General features: G+C 48.7%; 1 protein-coding gene across 1 annotated transcript in view; it reads left to right on the top strand.

Annotated features, from left to right (window-relative positions):
* Positions 1-1,144: 1,144 nt before the first annotated feature.
* The window catches only part of LOC109887177 (leucine-rich repeat and transmembrane domain-containing protein 2), a 65,963-nt gene continuing 46,405 nt past the window's right edge, over positions 1,145-20,702 (top strand). Inside the window, 2 exon segments of the mRNA XM_031821118.1 lie at positions 1,145-1,762; positions 19,316-19,503. Coding sequence (XP_031676978.1) covers positions 19,419-19,503 — 85 coding nt within the window. The 5' untranslated portion in view covers positions 1,145-1,762; positions 19,316-19,418.

Raw genomic sequence — 20,702 nt, forward strand, 5'->3', positions numbered from 1 at the left:
TCTCCCCCTGCCACTCTCCCCCAGCCTCTCTCTCTCCCCCAGCCTCTCTCTCTCCCCCAGCCTCTCACTCTCCCCCAGCCTCTCACTCTCCCCAGCCTCTCACTCTCCCCCAGCCTCTCACTCTCCCCCCAGCCTCTCTCTCTCCCCCTGCACTCTCCCCCAGCCTCTCTCTCTCCCCCAGCCTTCCCTCTCCCCCCCTGCCACTCTCTCTCGCCCCTTGCCACTCTGCTCTCCCCCTGCCACTCTCTCTCCCCCTGCCACTCTCTCTCCCCCCTGCCTCTCTCCCCCTGCCACTCTCTCTCCCCCTGCCTCTCTCCCCCTGCCACTCTCTCTCCCCCTGCCTCTCTCCCCCAGCCTCTCTCTCTCCCCCTGCCTCTCTCCCCCAGCCTCTCTCTCCCAGCCTCTCTCTCTCCCCACCTGCCTCTCTCTCTCCCCTGCCACTCTCTCTCCCCCTGCCACTCTCTCTCCCCTGCCTCTCTCCCCCTGCCACTCTCTCTCCCCCTGCCTCTCTCCCCCAGCCACTCTCTCTCCCCTGCCACTCTCTCTCCCCCTGCCACTCTCTCTCCCCCTGCCTCATCTCCCCCTGCCACTCTCTCGCTCCCCCTGCCTCTCTCCCTGCCACTCTCTCTCCCCCTGCCTCTCTCCCCCAGCCACTCTCTCTCCCCCTGCCACTCTCTCTCCCCCTGCCACTCTCTCTCCCCCTGCCTCTCTCTCCCCCTGCCACTCTCTCTCCCCCTGCCTCTCTCCCCCTGCCACTCTCTCTCCCCCTGCCTCTCTCCCCCAGCCTCTCTCTCTCCCCCTGCCTCTCTCCCCCAGCCTCTCTCTCTCCCCTGCCTCTCTCCTATCACGCTCTCATCCATCTCTCTCTGTTTGTCCTCCATTTAAAAAAGCCCATCCCTCTCTTTCTCAATGACTCTAGCAAACGGCTCGTCTTTCCCTGTCTACCCGTTGCCAAACACACACACACACACACACACACACACACACACACACACACACACACACACACACACAAAGATGCGAACGGAATGAGAGAATAAAAAGAGAAGGAGGAGGAAGATTTATATCTGCTGTGAGATCAGCTGATATTCTCTCCCTCTCCCTCTCCCTCTCTCTCTCTCTCTCTCTCTCTCTCTCTCTCTCTCTCTCTCAGCTCAGACAGAAAGCAACACTACTATTTTGACAAGCTGCGCCTCACACACATTCACACACTCAACACACACACACACACACACACTCCTGCCGCATGCACGACTGCACACAAAACCACACACTCACTCTCTCTCTCTCTCTCACACACACACAAAGACATCCGCTGGATACTGGCACACGCTGGAGCAGAGGAATCAGAAACATAGCGACACAGAAGGGCTAGCAGGCAGACAGACAGGCGGAAACACAATCCCTGTACTGGACTGGACTGGGAGAGACTATACTGGGAGGCAGATGTACTGTACTGGGATATATTTATACTGGGGAGGCTAACCTCGTCATGGCAACAAACCGACCTCTCTAAGGATTAAACTCTTCCTCCAAAAGGACTTCCTCCTCCTTCCTCCTCCTCATCTCCTCATTCATTTTTCACCATCCTTTTTTTCTACAATCGTTCCTATGTAAAATGTGATTGGTTGTTGCTGCCGTCCGGAGATCGATGTGAGGATTATACCAACAGCTCTTTCTCTCCGCTTCTTTATGTTAGGATAGATTTTTTTGTGACGGTTTTGGCGTTGGGGTTGGTGGTGGGTGGCTGGTATTTTGGAAGGTGAGTGTTTTGGTTCTCTTTCACCACCCTCTGTGTTCTTTCACAAATAAACACACACACACACACACACATTAAACACACACACACACACACACACACACACAATCTAAACACATAGCTACACACTAAAACAACCGCACGCAAATAACGCACAAGGTCTTAGTGATCGGTGTGTGTGTGTGTGTGGTGGGTCACATTGTTTCCTCCAACTCAGTACTCCACAGGTCTTAGTGATCGGTGTGTGTGTGTGTGTGGTGGGTCACATTGTTTCCTCCAACTCAGTACTCCACAGGTCTTAGTGATCGGTGTGTGTGTGTGTGTGGTGGGTCACATTGTTTCCTCCAACTCAGTACTCCACAGGTCTTAGTGATCGGTGTGTGTGTGTGTGTGGTGGGTCACATTGTTTCCTCCAACTCAGTACTCCACAGGTCTTAGTGATCGGTGTGTGTGTAATGATGCTGTATATCAGGGATGTCTGACAACATTGTCACCAGTAGAAACACAGAGCGAGAGTGAGATGTAGACTGTGTGTGTGTGTGTGTGTGTGTATGTGTGTGTGTGTGTGTGTGTGTGTGTGTGTGTGTATGTGTGTGTGTGTGTGTGTATGTGTGTGTGTATGTGTGTGTGTGTGTGTGTGTGTATGTGTGTGTGCGTATGTGTATGTGTGTGTGTGTGTGTATGTGTGTATGTGTGTGTGCGTGTGTGTGTGTGTATATGTGTGTGTGTGTGTGTGTGTGTGTGTATGTGTGTATGTGTATGGGTGTATGTGTGTGTGCGTGCGTGCGTGCGTGCGTGTGTGTGTGTGTGTGTGTGTGATAATCTAAACCATGCCCTGTATGTTCAGATAACTGCCAAAATAAAGGAACTATGAAGTGTCTTACTAGGGGTGTTGGGTCTCCACCAGCCAGAACAGCAGCAATGCACCTTGACATCGATTCTACACGTGTCTGGACCCCTATTGGAGGGATGTGACCCCATTATTCCACCAGACATTTCATCATTTGGTGTTTTGTTGACGGTGGTCTCAGGCACCGCTTCAGAATCTACCATAAATGTTCTATTGGGTTGAGATCTGGTGACTGAGAAACACACACACACACACACACACACACACACACACACACCCTTTAAACCCCCTATGCTTCTTTGAGACCCCTCTTTCCAAGCCACTGAGAGCCCTTCTTCTAGCCATGGTAGACACAACAATGGGCCCCTGGGCATGTTTATACATGACTCTAAGCATGATGGGATATTAATTGCTTAATTAACTAAGGAACCACACCTGTGTGGAACCACCTGCTTTCAATATACACTACCATTCAAAAGTTTGGGGTCGCTTAGAAATGACTTTGTTTTTTAAATATATATATATTTTTTGTCTATTAAAATAACATCACATTGATCAGAAATACAGTGTAGACATTGTTACTGTTGTTAATGACAATTGTAGCTGGAAACGGCAGATTTTTAATGAAATATCTACATAGGTGTACAGAGGCCCATTATCAGCACTCCTGTGTTCCAATGGCCTGCTGTGTTAGCTAATCCAAGTTTATCATTTTAAAAAGGCTAATTGATCATTAGAAAATAATTTTGCATTTATGTCAGCACAGCTGAAAAATGTTGTTCTGATTAAAGAAGCAATAAAACTGGCCTTCTTTAGACTAGTTGAGTATCTGGAGCATCAGCATTTGTGGTTTCGATTACAGGCTCAAAATGGCCAGAAACAAAGAACTTTCTTCTCAAACTCGTCAGTCTATTCTTGTTCTGAGAAATGAAGGCTATTTCATACGAGAAATTGCCAAGAAAGTGAAGATCTCATACAACGCTGTGTACTACTCCCTTCACAGAACAAACTGGGTCTAACCAGAATAGAAAGAAGGAGTGGGAGGCCTAGAAGGCCTAAAAGGCCAGCATCCCGGAGTCGCCTCTTCACTGTTGACATTGAGACTGGTGTTTTGTATGTAATGAAGCTGCACTGTATTTCTGATCAATATAATGTTATTTTAATATACAAAAAAAAGTGCTTTTTCTTTAAAAAAACAAGGACATTTCTAAGTGACCACAAACTTTTGAACGGTAGTGTACGCTGTGTCTGTCATTTACCCAAGAGTTCACTTTATTTTGGCAGTTACCAGTATGTGAGTTTATGTTTTGTTTACTGAGTGTATTGGCAGCTAGCTAGTCTCCACACACAGCACTTACTCATACTATAGCTCCTAGATCCTTACATAGCTCCTAGTTCCTAACATAGCTCCTAGTTCCTACTATAGCTCCTAGTTCCTAACATAGCTCCTAGTTCCTAACATAGCTTCTAGTTCCTACTATAGCTCCTAGTTCCTACTATAACTCCTAGTTCCTAACATAGCTCCTAGTTCCTAACATAGCTCCTAGTTCCTACTATAGCTCCTAGTTCCTACTATAGCTCCTAGTTCCTACTATAGCTCCTAGTTCCTACTATAGCTCCTAGTTCCTACTATAGCTCCTAGTTCCTCGTTTTACTCCTATCTCTCTAGTCCTGTCTCTCTAGTCCTATCTCTCGACTCCTATCTCTCTAGTCCTCTCTCTAGTCCTATCTCTCTAGTCCTGTCTCTCTAGTCCTGTCTCTCTACTCCTATCTCTCTAGACCTGTCTCTCTAGTCCTATCTCTCTAGTCCTGTCTCTCTAGTCCTGTCTCTCTAGTCCTATCTCTCTACTCCTATCTCTCTGGTCCTGTCTCTCTAGTCCTATCTCTCTAGTCCTGTCTCTCTAGTCCTGTCTCTCTACTCCTGTCTCTCTAGTCCTCTCTCTACTCCTATCTCTCTACTCCTATCTCTCTACTCCTGTCTCTCTACTCCTGTCTCTCTAGTCCTGTCTCTCTACTCCTATCTCTCTAGTCCTGTCTCTCTAGTCCTGTCTCTCTACTCCTATCTCTCTAGTCCTGTCTCTCTAGTCCTGTCTCTCTAGTCCTGTCTCTCTACTCCTATCTCTCTACTCCTATCTCTCTACTCCTATCTCTCTAGTCCTATCTCTCTAGTCCTGTCTCTCTAGTCCTGTCTCTCTAGTCCTGTCTCTCTAGTCCTATCTCTCTAGTCCTGTCTCTCTAGTCCTGTCTCTCTGGTCCTATCTCTCTGGTCCTATCTCTCTGGTCCTATCTCTCTGGTCCTATCTCTCTAGTCCTGTCTCTCTACTCCTATCTCTCTGGTCCTATCTCTCTAGTCCTGTCTCTCTGGTCCTATCTCTCTACTCCTAGCTCCAGTTTCTCTCCTCTCCTTTGTGTGGATACCCTCAATAATTGATACTTGGAGAAGGCAGGCTGCCTTCCCTTTGTTAGCATGGCTGCTTTGTTCCAAGCAGCAACACACTGTACAGACGTTATTGACTCAGGAGGCGAGGCCAGGGTTTCATCTCATTACATCTGTATGGCCATGTGTGTGTATATAATACTATCTACTGACTGACATGAAGAGGGGAAGAGGACAGCTGGGGTGACTGACTGGAGGGGGTGTTTGTTTACTTCTGTGTTATTAGTGAGAAAGGTGTCACACACACACACACACACACACACACACACACACACACACACACACACACACACACACACACACACACACACACACACACACACACACACACACACACACACACACACACACACGCACGAGTATCGCCGTACGCGTTAGTACAAGGTATGTGCTGACAGCAAGCTTGTGGTTGGAGGAATGAGGGGAATGACGGAGGAGTGGGGAGGAGGATGAGAGCAGGAGAAGAGGTGTGACTGTCCCTCCACTCACCAGCACGCAGGCCACATTGACACCGAATATTTATGTCTTGGAAGGGCCGGGTGTGGGGAGTGATTGACTGTGGTATAAAAAGCCTTCTGAGAATATAGACGGCATTAGCGCCATAGAGCCTGACCTCCAAACCTGTCAACCAACCAAACAACTTCTGATCTGGAAAATAAAACAGTGTTCGAGAGCACATCTAGGGTCACATGACTGTTTCCAAATCCTGTCCTTTAACATGGGTGAAACAGAGCCTACAAGTTTGTTTACACTTCGTCAGCCATTTTATAGCTCCCTTGTTAAAGGGTTCAAGTCAGAGATCTACGTCCTGTTTAAAATGGAAGGGGAAGAGGAGAGCGTTCACAGAGGTCTGGAACACTCTCTGAGGAGGTTGAGGTCAGTACAGAAAACAGTGAAACCGGAGAGGCAGTTACACTTCCTTGTGGACCCCAGGAAGAGTAGCTGCTACTTCTGCTAATGGGGATCCTAATGAATAAATAAACAAAAAACAGACAAACAGGCAGTCAGACAAACAGGCTGGTAGACAAACAGGCAGTCAGACAAACAGGCTGGTGGACAAACAGGCAGTCAGACAAACAGGCTGGTAGACAAACAGGCAGTCAGACAAACAGGCTGGTAGACAAACAGGCAGTCAGACAAACAGGCTGGTAGAAAAACAGGCAGTCAGACAAACAGGCTGGTAGAAAAACAGGCAGTCAGACAAACAGGCTGGTGGACAAACAGGCAGTCAGACAAACAGGCTGGTAGACAAACAGGCAGTCAGACAAACAGGCTGGTAGAAAAACAAGCAGTCAGACAAACAGGCTGGTAGACAAACAGGCAGTCAGACAAACAGGCTGGTAGAAAAACAGGCAGTCAGACAAACAGGCTGGTAGAAAAACAGGCAGTCAGACAAACAGGCTGGTGGACAAACAGGCAGTCAGACAAACAGGCTGGTAGACAAACAGGCAGTCAGACAAACAGGCTGGTAGAAAAACAAGCAGTCAGACAAACAGGCTGGTAGAAAAACAGGCAGTCAAACAAACAGGCTGGTAGAAAAACAGGCAGTCAAACAAACAGGCTGGTGGACAAACAGGCAGTCAGACAAACAGGCAGTCAGACAAACAGGCTGGTAGAAAAACAGGCTGTCAGACAAACAGGCTGGTGGACAAACAGGCAGTCAGACAAACAGGCTGGTAGACAAACAGGCTGGTAGACAAACAGGCAGTCAGACAAACAGGAAGTCAGACAAACAGGCTGGTGGACAAACAGGCAGTCAGACAAACAGGCTGGTAGACAAACAGGCTGGTAGACAAACAGGCAGTCAGACAAACAGGAAGTCAGACAAACAGGCAGTCAGACAAACAGTCTGGTAGACAAACAGGCTGGTAGACAAACAGGCTGGTCGACAAACAGGCAGTCAGACAAACAGGCAGTCAGACAAACAGGCTGGTAGACAAACAGGCAGTCAGACAAACAGGCTGGTAGACAAACAGGCAGTCAGACAAACAGGCTGGTGGACAAACAGGCAGTCAGACAAACAGGCTGGTAGACAAACAGGCTGGTAGACAAACAGGCTGGTAGACAAACACACCTGTCTAGAATAACAGTCTGGACCTTATCATCACAGACCTGTCTAGAATAACAGAGTCTGGATCTTATCATCACAGACCTGTCTACAACAACAGAGTCTTGACCTTATCATCACAGACCTGTCTAGAACAACAGAGTCTTGACCTTATCACAGACCTGTCTAGAATAACAGACAGTCTGGACCTTATCATCACAGACCTGTCTAGAATAACAGACATTCTGGACCTTATCATCACAGACCTGTCTAGAATAACAGACAGTCTGGACCTTATCATCACAGACCTGTCTAGAATAACAGACAGTCTGGACCTTATCATCACAGACCTGTCTAGATTAACAGACAGTCTGGACCTTATCATCACAGACCTGTCTAGAATAACAGACAGTCTGGACCTTATCATCACAGACCTGTCTAGAACAACAGACAGTCTGGACCTTATCATCACAGACCTGTCTAGAATAACAGACAGTCTGGACCGTATCATCACAGATCTGTCTAGAATAACAGACAGTCTGGACCTTATCATCACAGACCTGTCTAGAATAACAGACAGTCTGGACCTTATCATCACAGACCTGTCTAGAATAACAGACAGTCTGGACCTTATCATCACAGACCTGTCTAGAATAACAGACAGTCTGGACCTTATCATCACAGACCTGTCTAGAATAACAGACAGTCTGGACCTTATCATCACAGACCTGTCTAGAATAACAGACAGTCTGGACCGTATCATCACAGATCTGTCTAGAATAACAGACAGTCTGGACCTTATCATCACAGACCTGTCTAGAATAACAGACAGTCTGGACCTTATCATCACAGGATGAGGGTCTTCTCAGTCAGGTTGAGACTGGTCTTCTACTATTGATTTAATGTATTGTTATTCTCATTAACATTGTTGTTGTAGCTGGTGTTAATGGTCATCCCATTTCAACTACTATTATTACTACTGATGTCTTATTGATGCTGGTACCACCATTGTTGTCATATGTAGACCAACACAATGGAAGTCGTTTAACTGGCCGTGTCAATAAAGTCTACTGAATTAAGAGAAGGTGGAGGTAGAACTGGAGAGAGGAGAGATGTGTTGGGTAATGTTGCTGTCTGCTTGTGGCCTGGTGTTCAGGGTGGAGAGGTAGTAACATCTCTGCTTGTGGTCTGGTGTTCAGGGAGACAGACAGTAACATCTCTGCTTGTGGTCTGGTGTTCAGGGAGACAGACAGTAACATCTCTGTTTGTGGTCTGGTGTTCAGGGTGGAGAGGTAGTAACATCTCTGCTTGTGGTCTGGTGTTCAGGGAGACAGACAGTAACATCTCTGTTTGTGGTCTGGTGTTCAGGGTGGATAGGTAGTAACATCTCTGCTTGTGGCCTGGTGTTCAGGGTGGAGAGGTAGTAACATCTCTGCTTGTGGTCTGGTGTTCAGGGTGGACAGACAGTAACATCTCTGTTTGTGGCCTGGTGTTCAGGGTGGACAGACAGTAACATCTCTGCTTGTGGTCTGGTGTTCAGGGTGGAGAGGTAGTAACATCTCTGCTTGTGGCCTGGTGTTCAGGGTGGACAGACAGTAACATCTCTAATGATGTCACTAACCCCTCCCAGAGGGACACAGCAGGTTAAGGAGCCAATGTTGATGTTTTCTCCAACCCTCCCAAGAGGGAGAGCTATTAGCACTAAGTCTCTCCCTCTCGCCAGAGGAGTGCTAGACAGTAACCGAACCATGGTTGTAGTAAATGACTCTAAGACAGTAAGGATCTCCCTCTCTCCAGAGGAGTGCTAGACAGTAACCGAACCATGGTTGTAGTAAATGACTCTAAGACAGTAAGGATCTCCCTCTCTCCAGAGGAGTGCTAGACAGTAACCGAACCATGGTTGTAGTAAATGACTCTAAGACAGTAAGGATCTCCCTCTCTCCAGAGGAGTGCTAGACAGTAACCGAACCATGGTTGTAGTAAATGACTCTAAGACAGTAAGGATCTCCCTCTCTCCAGAGGAGTGCTAGACAGTAACCGAACCATGGTTGTAGTAAATGACTCTAAGACAGTAAGGATCGTCCACGAGAGTTACAATCCGTCACTTCAGACATTTCAGCGTTTGCAGTCTGTCTGTAAATGTAGACCAGAATATTCCACCTAGCCCTCTGACCTACCCTCTCTCATCTCTGTCACTGGGGTCAGGGGTCAGAGGTCAGGGGTATTTATATTTGGAGGTTTTCGAGACGCTTCAGAGAAATGGGAAGCGTAGGTGAACTCTTCGACTGTGGTGACACTGTCCTCGGAAGGCAGTTGTCAAGGTTCAGGGGTCAACAGGAAGGAGTATTTACAGACTGAATTTGAAGGAAAGGTACCTGTCCTATAATAGTGGAGGGTTCTCTCATTCTGCTGTTGACTTATGTGCTATCCGTCTCCGTCACCTGACTGCAGGGTCAGGGGTCAACAGGAAGGAGTATTTACAGACTGAATTTGAAGGAAAGGTACCTGTCCTATAATGGTAGAGGGTTTCCTCATTCTGCTGTTGACTTATGTGCTCTCCGTCTCCGTCACCTGACTGTAGGGTCAGGGGTCAACAGGAGTATTTATAGTTGAAGGTAAAGGTCAACAGGTCGTACCACTGTGCCTGTCCTAAAATGGCTTCTCAGAGTCGGTTTGGAGAACCTAATTCTGGATGCTCTCCATAACTCGTGTCAACTCAAATCAAATCAAAGTGTATTTGTCACGTGCACCGAACACAACAGGTGTAGTAGACCTTATAAAGTGAAATGCTGAATACAACAGGTGTAGTAGACCTTATAAAGTGAAATGCTGAATACAACAGGTGTAGTAGACCTTATAAAGTGAAATGCTGAATACAACAGGTGTAGTAGACCTTATAAAGTTAAATGCTGAATACAACAGGTGTAGTAGACCTTATAAAGTTAAATGCTGAATACAACAGGTGTAGTAGACCTTATAAAGTTAAATGCTTACCTAACCAACAGTGCTATTTCTAAGGAAAAAAATAGGTAAACAGTAGATAAACAAAGAAATACAATTAAATAAACAAAACACAGTAATGAGGCTATATACAGGGTATTACGGTACAGAGTCAATGTGGAGGCTATATACAGGGTATTACGGTACAGAGTCAATGTGGAGGCTATATACAGGGTATTACGGTACAAAGTCAATGTGGAGGCTATATACAGGGTATTACGGTACAGAGTCAATGTGGAGGCTATATACAGGGTATTACGGTACAGAGTCAATGTGGAGGCTATATACAGGGTATTACGGTACAGAGTCAATGTGGAGGCTATATACAGGGTATTACGGTACAGAGTCAATGTAGAGGCTATATACAGGGGGTACCAGTACAGAGTCAATGTAGAGGCTATATACAGGGGGTACCAGTACAGAGTCAATGTGGAGGCTATATACAGGGTATTACGGTACAGAGTCAATGTGGAGGCTATATACAGGGTATTACGGTACAGAGTCAATATGGAGGCTATATACAGGGTATTACGGTACAGAGTCAATGTGGAGGCTATATACAGGGTATTACAGTACAGAGTCAATGTGGAGGCTATATACAGGGTATTACGGTACAGAGTCAATGTGGAGGCTATATACAGGGTATTACGGTACAGAGTCAATGTGGAGGCTATATACAGGGTATTACGGTACAGAGTCAATGTGGAGGCTATATACAGGGGGTACCGGTACAGAGTCAATGTGGAGGCTATATACAGGGTATTACGGTACAGAGTCAATGTGGAGGCTATATACAGGGTATTACGGTACAGAGTCAATGTGGAGGCTATATACAGGGTATTACGGTACAGAGTCAATATGGAGGCTATATACAGGGTATTACGGTACAGAGTCAATGTGGAGGCTATATACAGGGTATTACGGTACAGAGTCAATGTGGAGGCTATATACAGGGTATTACGGTACAGAGTCAATGTGGAGGCTATATACAGGGTATTACGGTACAGAGTCAATGTGGAGGCTATATACAGGGGGTACCGGTACAGAGTCAATGTGGAGGCTATATACAGGGGGTACCAGTACAGAGTCAATGTGGAGGCTATATACAGGGGGTACCAGTACAGAGTCAATGTGGAGGTTATATACAGGGGGTACCAGTACAGAGTCAATGTGGAGGCTATATACAGGGGGTACCAGTACAGAGTCAATGTGGAGGCTATATACAGGGGGTACCAGTACAGAGTCAATGTGGAGGCTATATACAGGGGGTACCAGTACAGAGTCAATGTGGAGGCTATATACAGGGGGTACCGGTACAGAGTCAATGTGGAGGCTATATACAGGGGGTACCGATACAGAGTCAATGTAGAGGCTATATACAGGGGGTACCAGTACAGAGTCAATGTGGAGGCTATATACAGGGGGTACCGGTACAGAGTCAATGTGCGGGGGCACCGGTTGGTCGGGCTAATTTTACTCTGTTAAAGTACTAAGAGAGAGAGTGGAGAGGTTCAGCTGTGTGTTCATCAGACCGCTCACATCAGCACAGCTTCTATCCAGACCTCCTGTGTTCTCCAACACACACTGTCAGCCAATCAGCATCCAGAGCTGGCCCCTCCAACACACACACTGTCAGCCAATCAGCATCCAGAGCTGGCCCCTCCAACACACACACTGTCAGCCAATCAGCATCCAGAGCTGGCCCCTCCAACACACACTGTCAGCCAATCAGTATCCAGAGCTGGCCCATCCAACATACACACTGTCAGCCAATCAGCATCCAGAGCTGGCCTCTCCAACATACACACTGTCAGCCAATCAGCATCCAGAGCTGGCCCCTCCAACACACACTGTCAGCCAATCAGCATACAGAGCTGGCCCCTCCAACACACACACTGTCAGCCAATCAGCATCCAGAGCTGGCCCCTCCAACACACACTGTCAGCCAATCAGCATCCAGAGCTGGCCCCTCCAACATACACACTGTCAGCCAATCAGCATCCAGAGCTGGCCCCTCCAACACACACTGTCAGCCAATCAGCATCCAGAGCTGGCCCCTCCAACACACACTGTCAGCCTATCAGCATCGATGAAGCGGAGCAGCCTGTGTGGCCATTCAGAGGGTGGATGGGTGAAGCTGAAGATTGAAGTGCCTTTGAACGGGGAACGTTCTGAGGTGTCAGGGCACAGCGGTTTGAGTGAGTCAAGACCACTAACACTGCTGGGTTTCCTGTGTGTATCCAGAACGACCCACCACCCAAAGGACATCCAGACAACTGGACACAACTGTGGGAAGCATTGGAGTCAACATGGACCAGCATCCCTGTGGAACGCTGTCGACACCTTGTAGAGTCAACATGGACCAGCATCCCTGTGGAACGCTGTCGACACCTTGTAGAGTCAACATGGTCCAGCATCCCTGTGGAACGCTGTCGACACCTTGTAGAGTCAACATGGACCAGCATCCCTGTGGAACGCTGTCGACACCTTGTAGAGTCAACATGGTCCAGCATCCCTGTGGAACGCTGTCGACACCTTGTAGAGTCAACATGGTCCAGCATCCCTGTGGAACGCTGTCGACACCTTGTAGAGTCAACATGGTCCAGCATCCCTGTGGAACGCTGTCGACACCTTGTAGAGTCAACATGGTCCAGCATCCCTGTGGAACGCTGTCGACACCTTGTAGAGTCAACATGGACCAGCATCCCTGTGGAACGCTGTCGACACCTTGTAGAGTCAACATGGTCCAGCATCCCTGTGGAACGCTGTCGACACCTTGTAGAGTCAACATGGTCCAGCATCCCTGTGGAACGCTGTCGACACCTTGTAGAGTCAACATGGTCCAGCATCCCTGTGGAACGCTGTCGACACCTTGTAGAGTCAACATGGACCAGCATCCCTGTGGAACACTGTCGACACCTTGTAGAGTCAACATGGACCAGCATCCCTGTGGAATGCTGTCGACACCCTGACCCAACGAGTTGAAGCTGTTCTGAGGGGACAAGGGGGGCTGGTGGGGGGGAGGTGTTGTTAATGTTTTGTACACCATATGCTCAACAGAATAACACAGTAGGATCAGTCTTCTTCAAGACTGCAGTAGGATCAGTCTTCTTTAAGACTGCTGTAGGATCAGTCTTCTTTAAGACTGCAGTAGGATAAGTCTTCTTTAAGACTGTAGTAGGATCAGTCTTATTTAAGACTGCAGTAGGATCAGTCTTCTTTAAGACAGCAGTAGGATCAGTCTTCTTTAAGACAGCAGTAGGATCAGTCTTCTTTAAGACTGCAGTAGGATCAGTCTTCTTCAAGACTGCAGTAGGATCAGTCTTCTTTAAGACTGTAGTAGGATCAGTCTTATTTAAGACTGCAGTAGGATCAGTCTTCTTTAAGACTGCAGTAGGATAAGTCTTCTTTAAGACTGCAGTAGGATCAGTCTTATTTAAGACTGCAGTAGGATCAGTCTTCTTTAAGACTGCAGTAGGATGGAAAAGCAGTGATATTTAATAAGGTTTATCAAGACTGCAGTAGGATGGAAAAGCAGTGATATTTAATAAGGTTTCAAGTTGACATAATCAGACAGTCAGAAAGTCAGTGGGGTGTGTGTTGGGGGCTCAGTGTGTCAGAGAGCTCCCACTCTCTCCCCAGACACACAGACCTGTTTTCCTTCCTATCCCTCCAAGGTAGAATCCCCACAGTGCTTACCTCTGTCTGTCTGAACCGCAGGGTAGCCTGACTAGCCAGACCCCCCTCCTCTCTCCTATCCCGCCAAGGTAGAATCCCCACAGTGCTTACCTCTCTGTCTGTCTGAACAACAGGGTAGCCTGACTAGCCAGACCTCTCTCCATCTCTGTTTCTTATCTCTCTCCTTCCCTCTCTCAGTACTCCAATATCTCTCTCTCCTTCCCTCTCTCAGTAATCTGATCTCTCTCTCTCCTTCCCTCTCTCAGTACTCTGATATCTCTCTCTCCTTCCCTCTCTCAGTAATCTGATATCTCTCTCTCTCCTTCCCTCTCTCAGTACTCTGATATCTCTCTCTCCTTTCCTCTCTCAGTAATCTGATCTCTCTCTCTCCTTCCCTCTCTCAGTAATCTGATATCTCTCTCTCTCCTTCCCTCTCTCAGTACTCTGATATCTCTCTCTCCTTCCCTCTCTCAGTAATCTGCTGATATCTCTCTCTCCTTCCCTCTCTCAGTACTCTGATATCTCTCTCTCCTTCCCTCTCCCAGTACTCTGATCTCTCTCTCCTTCCCTCTCTCAGTACTCTGATATCTCTCTCTCTCCTTCCCTCTCTCAGTACTCTGATATCTCTCTCTCCTTTCCTCTCTCAGTAATCTGATCTCTCTCTCTCCTTCCCTCTCTCAGTACTCTGATATCTCTCTCTCTCCTTCCCTCTCTCAGTACTCTGATATCTCTCTCTCCTTCCCTCTCTCAGTAATCTGCTGATATCTCTCTCTCCTTCCCTCTCTCAGTACTCTGATATCTCTCTCTCCTTCCCTCTCTCAGTACTCTGATATCTCTCTCTCCTTCCCTCTCTCAGTAATCTGCTGATATCTCTCTCTCTCCTTCCCTCTCTCAGTAATCTGCTGATATCTCTCTCTCCTTCCCTCTCTCAGTACTCTGATATCTCTCCCTCTTCTTCCCTCTCCCAGTACTCTGATATCAACTCAAAGGGCTTCATTGGCATGGGAAACATGTGAAATAGATAATAAACAAAAGTGAATAAATATACGTTTTATTTACAATGGTGTCTGTTCTTCACTGGTTGCCCTTTTGTTGTGGCAACAGGTCACAAATTCACTAACTATAAGCATCAGCTGTCAGAGCAGCTTACCGATCACTGCATCTGTACACAACCCATCTGTACACAGCCCATCTGTACACAGCCCATCTGTAAATAGCCCATCTGTACACAGCCCATCTGTACACAGCCCATCTGTAAACAGCCCATCTGTACACAGCCCATCTGTACACAGCCCATCTGTAAACAGCCCATCTGTACACAGCCCACCTGTAAACAGCCCATCTGTACACAGCCCATCTGTACACAGCCCATCTGTACACAGCCCATCTGTACACAGCCCACCTGTAAACAGCCCACCTGTAAACAGCCCACCTGTAAACAGCCCACCTGTAAACAGCCCATCTGTACACAGCCCACCTGTAAACAGCCCATCTGTAAAAGGCCCATCTGTAAACAGCCCATCTGTAAAAGGCCCATCTGTAAACAGCCCATCTGTAAACAGCCCACCCAACTACCTCATCCCCACATCGTTATGTTTATTTACTCTTTTGCACCCCAGTATCTCTACTTGCACATCTATCACTCCAGTGTTAACGCTAAATTGTAATTATTTCGCCACTATGGCCTATTTATTGCCTTGCCTCCCTAATCTTATTACATTTGCACACACTGTACATGAAGTTTTCTATTGTGTTATTGACTGTATGTTTGTTTATCCCATGTGTAACTCTGTGTTGTTGTTTTTGTCGCACTGCTTTGCTTTATCTTGGCCAGGTGGCAGTTGTAAATAGTTGTAAATGAGAACTTGCTCTCAACTGGCCTACCTGGTTAAATAAAGCTGAAAAATATATATATATTGCTGCTGTTTTGTCACATTGTAGTATTTCACCCAATCGCTCGCTCTCTCTCCTTCTTACTCTCTACTCCCTTATCTTCCTTTCCCTCTTTCCACATCCATTTCTTCTGCCTTTTCTCTTCTGTCGTCTCTTCCTCCTTTCTCTCCATCCCTCTCCACCTCCTCTCTCAGACAGAGCTGGCAGGGGCCAGTCCCCTTGGAGGGGGGAGTGTGTTTGTGGAAACTGCCAAGACCCACACTACTATCATTCATGTAGTAAGATGACCGCAGGGCTATTTCTGATCAACTGAGACACACTTCCTTCTGACTGGCCCTGCTCTGTCTTCATCACTAGAGTGGTGACTGGCCCCGCTCTGACTTCATCACTATAGTGGTGACTGGCCCCGCTCTGTCTTCATCACTAGAGTGGTGACTGGCCTTGCTCTGCCTTCATCACTAGAGTGGTGACTGGCCCCGCTCTGACTTCATCACTATAGTGGTGACTGGCCCCGCTCTGTCTTCATCACTAGAGTAGTGACTGGCCTTGCTCTGCCTTCATCACTAGAGTGGTGACTGGCCCCGCTCTGTCTTCATCACTAGAGTGGTGACTGGCCCCGGTCTGCCTTCATCACTAGAGTGGTGACTGGCCCCGCTCTGCCTTCATCACTAGAGTGGTGACTGGCCCCGCTCTGCCTTCCCCACTATAGTGGTGACTGGCCCCGCTCTGTCTTCATCACTAGAGTGGTGACTGGCCCTGCTCTGGCCTCATCACTAGAGTGGTGACTGACCCCGCTCTGCCTTCATCACTAGAGTGGTGACTGGCCCCGCTCTGTCTTCATCACTAGAGTGGTGACTGGCCCTGCTCTGCCTTCATCACTAGAGTGGTGACTGGCCCCCGCTCTGCCTTCATCACTAGAGTGGTGACTGGCCCCTCCCTGTCTTCATCACTAGAGTGGTGACTGGCCCCTCTCTGTCTTCATCACTAGAGTGGTGACTGGCCCCGCTCTGCCTTCATCACAAGAGTGGTGACTGGCCCCCTCTCTGCCTTCATCACTAGAGTGGTGACTGGCACCGCTCTGCCTTCATCACTAGAGTGGTGACTGGCCCCTCTCTTCCTTCATCACTAGAGTGGTGGCTGGCCCCTCCCTGTCTTCATCACTAGAGTGGTGGCTGGCCCCGCTCGGCCTTCATCACTAGAGTGGTGACTGGCCCCTCCCTGTCTTCATCACTAGAGTGGTGACTGGCCCCTCCCTGTCTTCATCACTAGAGTGGTGGCTGGCCCCGCTCGGCCTTCATCACTAGAATGGTGACTGGCCTCTCTCTGTCTTCATCACTAGAGTGGTAACTGGCCTCTCTCTGTCTTCATCACTAGAGTGGTGACTGGCCTCTCTCTGTCTTCATCACTAGAGTGGTAACTGGCCCCGCTCTGCCTTCATCACTAGTGTGGTGACTGGCCCCTCTCTGCCTTCATCACTAGAGTGGTGACTGGCCTCTCTCTGTCTTCATCACTAGAGTGGTGATTGGCCTCTCTCTGTCTTCATCACTAGAGTGGTAACTGGCCCCGCTCTGCCTTCATCACTAGTGTGGTGACTGGCCCCTCTCTGCCTTCATCACTAGAGTGGTGACTGGCCTCTCTGTCTTCATCACTAGAGTGGTGACTGGCCTCTCTCTGTCTTCATCACTAGAGTGGTGACTGGCCTCTCTCTGTCTTCATCACTAGAGTGGTGACTGGCCCTGCTCTGCCTTCATCACTAGAGTGGTGACTGGCCCCTCCCTGTCTTCATCACTAGAGTGGTGACTGGCCCCTCTCTGTCTTCATCACTAGAGTGGTGACTGGCCCCGCTCTGCCTTCATCACAAGAGTGGTGACTGGCCCCCTCTCTGCCTTCATCACTAGAGTGGTGACTGGCACCGCTCTGCCTTCATCACTAGAGTGGTGACTGGCCCCTCTCTTCCTTCATCACTAGAGTGGTGGCTGGCCCCTCCCTGTCTTCATCACTAGAGTGGTGGCTGGCCCCGCTCGGCCTTCATCACTAGAGTGGTGACTGGCCCCTCCCTGTCTTCATCACTAGAGTGGTGACTGGCCCCTCCCTGTCTTCATCACTAGAGTGGTGGCTGGCCCCGCTCGGCCTTCATCACTAGAATGGTGACTGGCCTCTCTCTGTCTTCATCACTAGAGTGGTAACTGGCCTCTCTCTGTCTTCATCACTAGAGTGGTGACTGGCCTCTCTCTGTCTTCATCACTAGAGTGGTAACTGGCCCCGCTCTGCCTTCATCACTAGTGTGGTGACTGGCCCCTCTCTGCCTTCATCACTAGAGTGGTGACTGGCCTCTCTCTGTCTTCATCACTAGAGTGGTGATTGGCCTCTCTCTGTCTTCATCACTAGAGTGGTAACTGGCCCCGCTCTGCCTTCATCACTAGTGTGGTGACTGGCCCCTCTCTGCCTTCATCACTAGAGTGGTGACTGGCCTCTCTGTCTTCATCACTAGAGTGGTGACTGGCCTCTCTCTGTCTTCATCACTAGAGTGGTGACTGGCCTCTCTCTGTCTTCATCACTAGAGTGGTGACTGGCCCTGCTCTGCCTTCATCACTAGAGTGGTGACTGGCCCCGCTCTGCCTTCATCACTAGAGTGGTGACTGGCCCCTCCCTATCTTCATCGCTAGAGTGGTGACTGGCCCCTCTCTGCCTTCATCACTAGAGTGGTGACTGGCCTCTCTCTGTCTTCATCACTAGAGTGGTAACTGGCCTCTCTCTGTCTTCATCACTAGAGTGGTGACTGGCCTCTCTCTGTCTTCATCACTAGAGTGGTAACTGGCCCCGCTCTGCCTTCATCACTAGAGTGGTAACTGGCCCCGCTCTGCCTTCATCACTAGTGTGGTGACTGGCCCCTCTCTGCCTTCATCACTAGAGTGGTGACTGGCCTCTCTCTGTCTTCATCACTAGAGTGGTGACTGGCCTCTCTCTGTCTTCATCACTAGAGTGGTGACTGGCCTCTCTCTGTCTTCATCACTAGAGTGGTGACTGGCCCTGCTCTGCCTTCATCACTAGAGTGGTGACTGGCCCCGCTCTGCCTTCATCACTAGAGTGGTGACTGGCCCCTCCCTATCTTCATCACTAGAGTGGTGACTGGCCCCTCTCTGCCTTCATCACTAGAGTGGTGACTGGCCCCGCTCTGACTTCATCACTAGAGTGGTGACTGGCCCCTCCCTGTCTTCATCACTAGAGTGGTGGCTGGCCCCGCTCGGCCTTCATCACTAGAGTGGTGACTGGCCTCTCTCTGCCTTCATCACTAGAGTGGTGACTGGCCCCGCTCTGACTTCATCACTAGAGTGGTGACTGGCCCCTCCCTGTCTTCATCACTAGAGTGGTGGCTGGCCCCGCTCGGCCTTCATCACTAGAGTGGTGGCTGGCCCCGCACGGCCTTCATCACTAGAGTGGTGACTGGCCCCGCTCTGACTTCATCACTAGAGTGGTGACTGGCCCCGCTCGCACTTCATCACTAGAGTGGGGGTTGAGTATCTCTCTGTTCCAGTGATGTTACCATTCTAATAGTAGATCTCTGTAACTCTCCCATCGTTCTTCATTTCTCATCATCCAGGCTTTTACAACATTCAAACACTCTCTTCCTCTCTCTCTCTCCCTCCCTAGGGCGGAGTATCTCTTCCTTGCCCCCTTCCCCAGGAGGAGGCTGGCATCGGGGCGTCCTGATGCCAGGGCTCGTCTAGAGAGGGTGGACGCGGGACGCTCCGACATGCCCCACCCCCTTCCCTCTGCCGGGCCCCCTGATTGGCGGAGCCAGGGGAGGACCTCGCACACAACCAAACCAACCAGACCTGGTGAGTCGATCATAGAGACATGGGGGACACTAATAGGAATAGACGAGACGAGTAGAACCCAGAGCTTGAGAGATGAGATGAATAATTTCAAGTAAATGGCAAAGCGCATGTTACGACACACACACACACACACACACACACACACACACACACACACACACACACACACACACACACACACACACACACACACACACACACACACACACACACACACACCACACACACACACACACACACAAAGAGTGAGGAGAAATGCTAAGAAATGCTGAGGGATATCTAGAACAAGACCAACACTGAAGGGAGCAGCCGTAACAAGCCTGAACAGGAGGAATGTGTGTGTGTGTGTGTGTGTGTATATGTGTGTGTATATGTGTGTGTGTGTATATATGTGTGTGTATATGCGTGTGTGTGTATATATGTGTGTGTGTATATGTGTGTGTATATGCGTGTGTGTGTGTGTGTATATGTGTGTGCGTGTGTGCGTATATGTGTGTGTATATGTGTGTATGTGTTTGTGTGTGTATATGTATGTGTGTATGTGTTTGTGTGTGTATATGTGTGTGTGTATGTGTTTGTGTGTGTATGTGTTTGTGTGTGTATATGTGTGTATGTGTGTGTGTATGTGTGTGTGTATGTGTGTGTGTGTGTGTGTGTGTGTGTATATGTGTGTGTGTGTGTGTGTGTGTGTGTGTGTGTGTGTGTTTGCCCAGCTGCTCCTACTGTTAGAGTGCCATGCATTGCACTGCCTCAGCAGGCACACACACTCTGAGGGCACTCTGCACGTTGTCCACACGTGGCTACTGCACTTACCCAGAGGGCTCTGGTCTAAAGTAGTGCACTATACAGGGAATAGGGCTCTGATCTATAGTAGTACACTATATAGGGAATAGGGTGCATTTGGGACACTTCCTAAGCTATGTCGTAGAAATATAGATGAATAAAAACAGAATTGGGACTTGTTTTTCATTGAATCAATATAACAGGCCCTAGATGGCCTGTAGCTGTGTGGTGTCTTTACCACTGTCTCCTCTAGACCAGGCTGCTGCCTTTACCACTGTCTCCTCTAGACCAGACTGCTGCTGTCTTTACCACTGTCTCCTCTAGACCAGACTGCTGCCTTTACCACTGTCTCCTCTAGACCAGGCTGCTGCCTTTACCACTGTCTCCTCTAGACCAGACTGCTGCTGCCTTTACCA

This window comes from Oncorhynchus kisutch, unplaced genomic scaffold (genome assembly GCF_002021735.2).
Source record: "Oncorhynchus kisutch isolate 150728-3 unplaced genomic scaffold, Okis_V2 scaffold3868, whole genome shotgun sequence".
Classification (NCBI taxonomy): domain Eukaryota; kingdom Metazoa; phylum Chordata; class Actinopteri; order Salmoniformes; family Salmonidae; genus Oncorhynchus; species Oncorhynchus kisutch.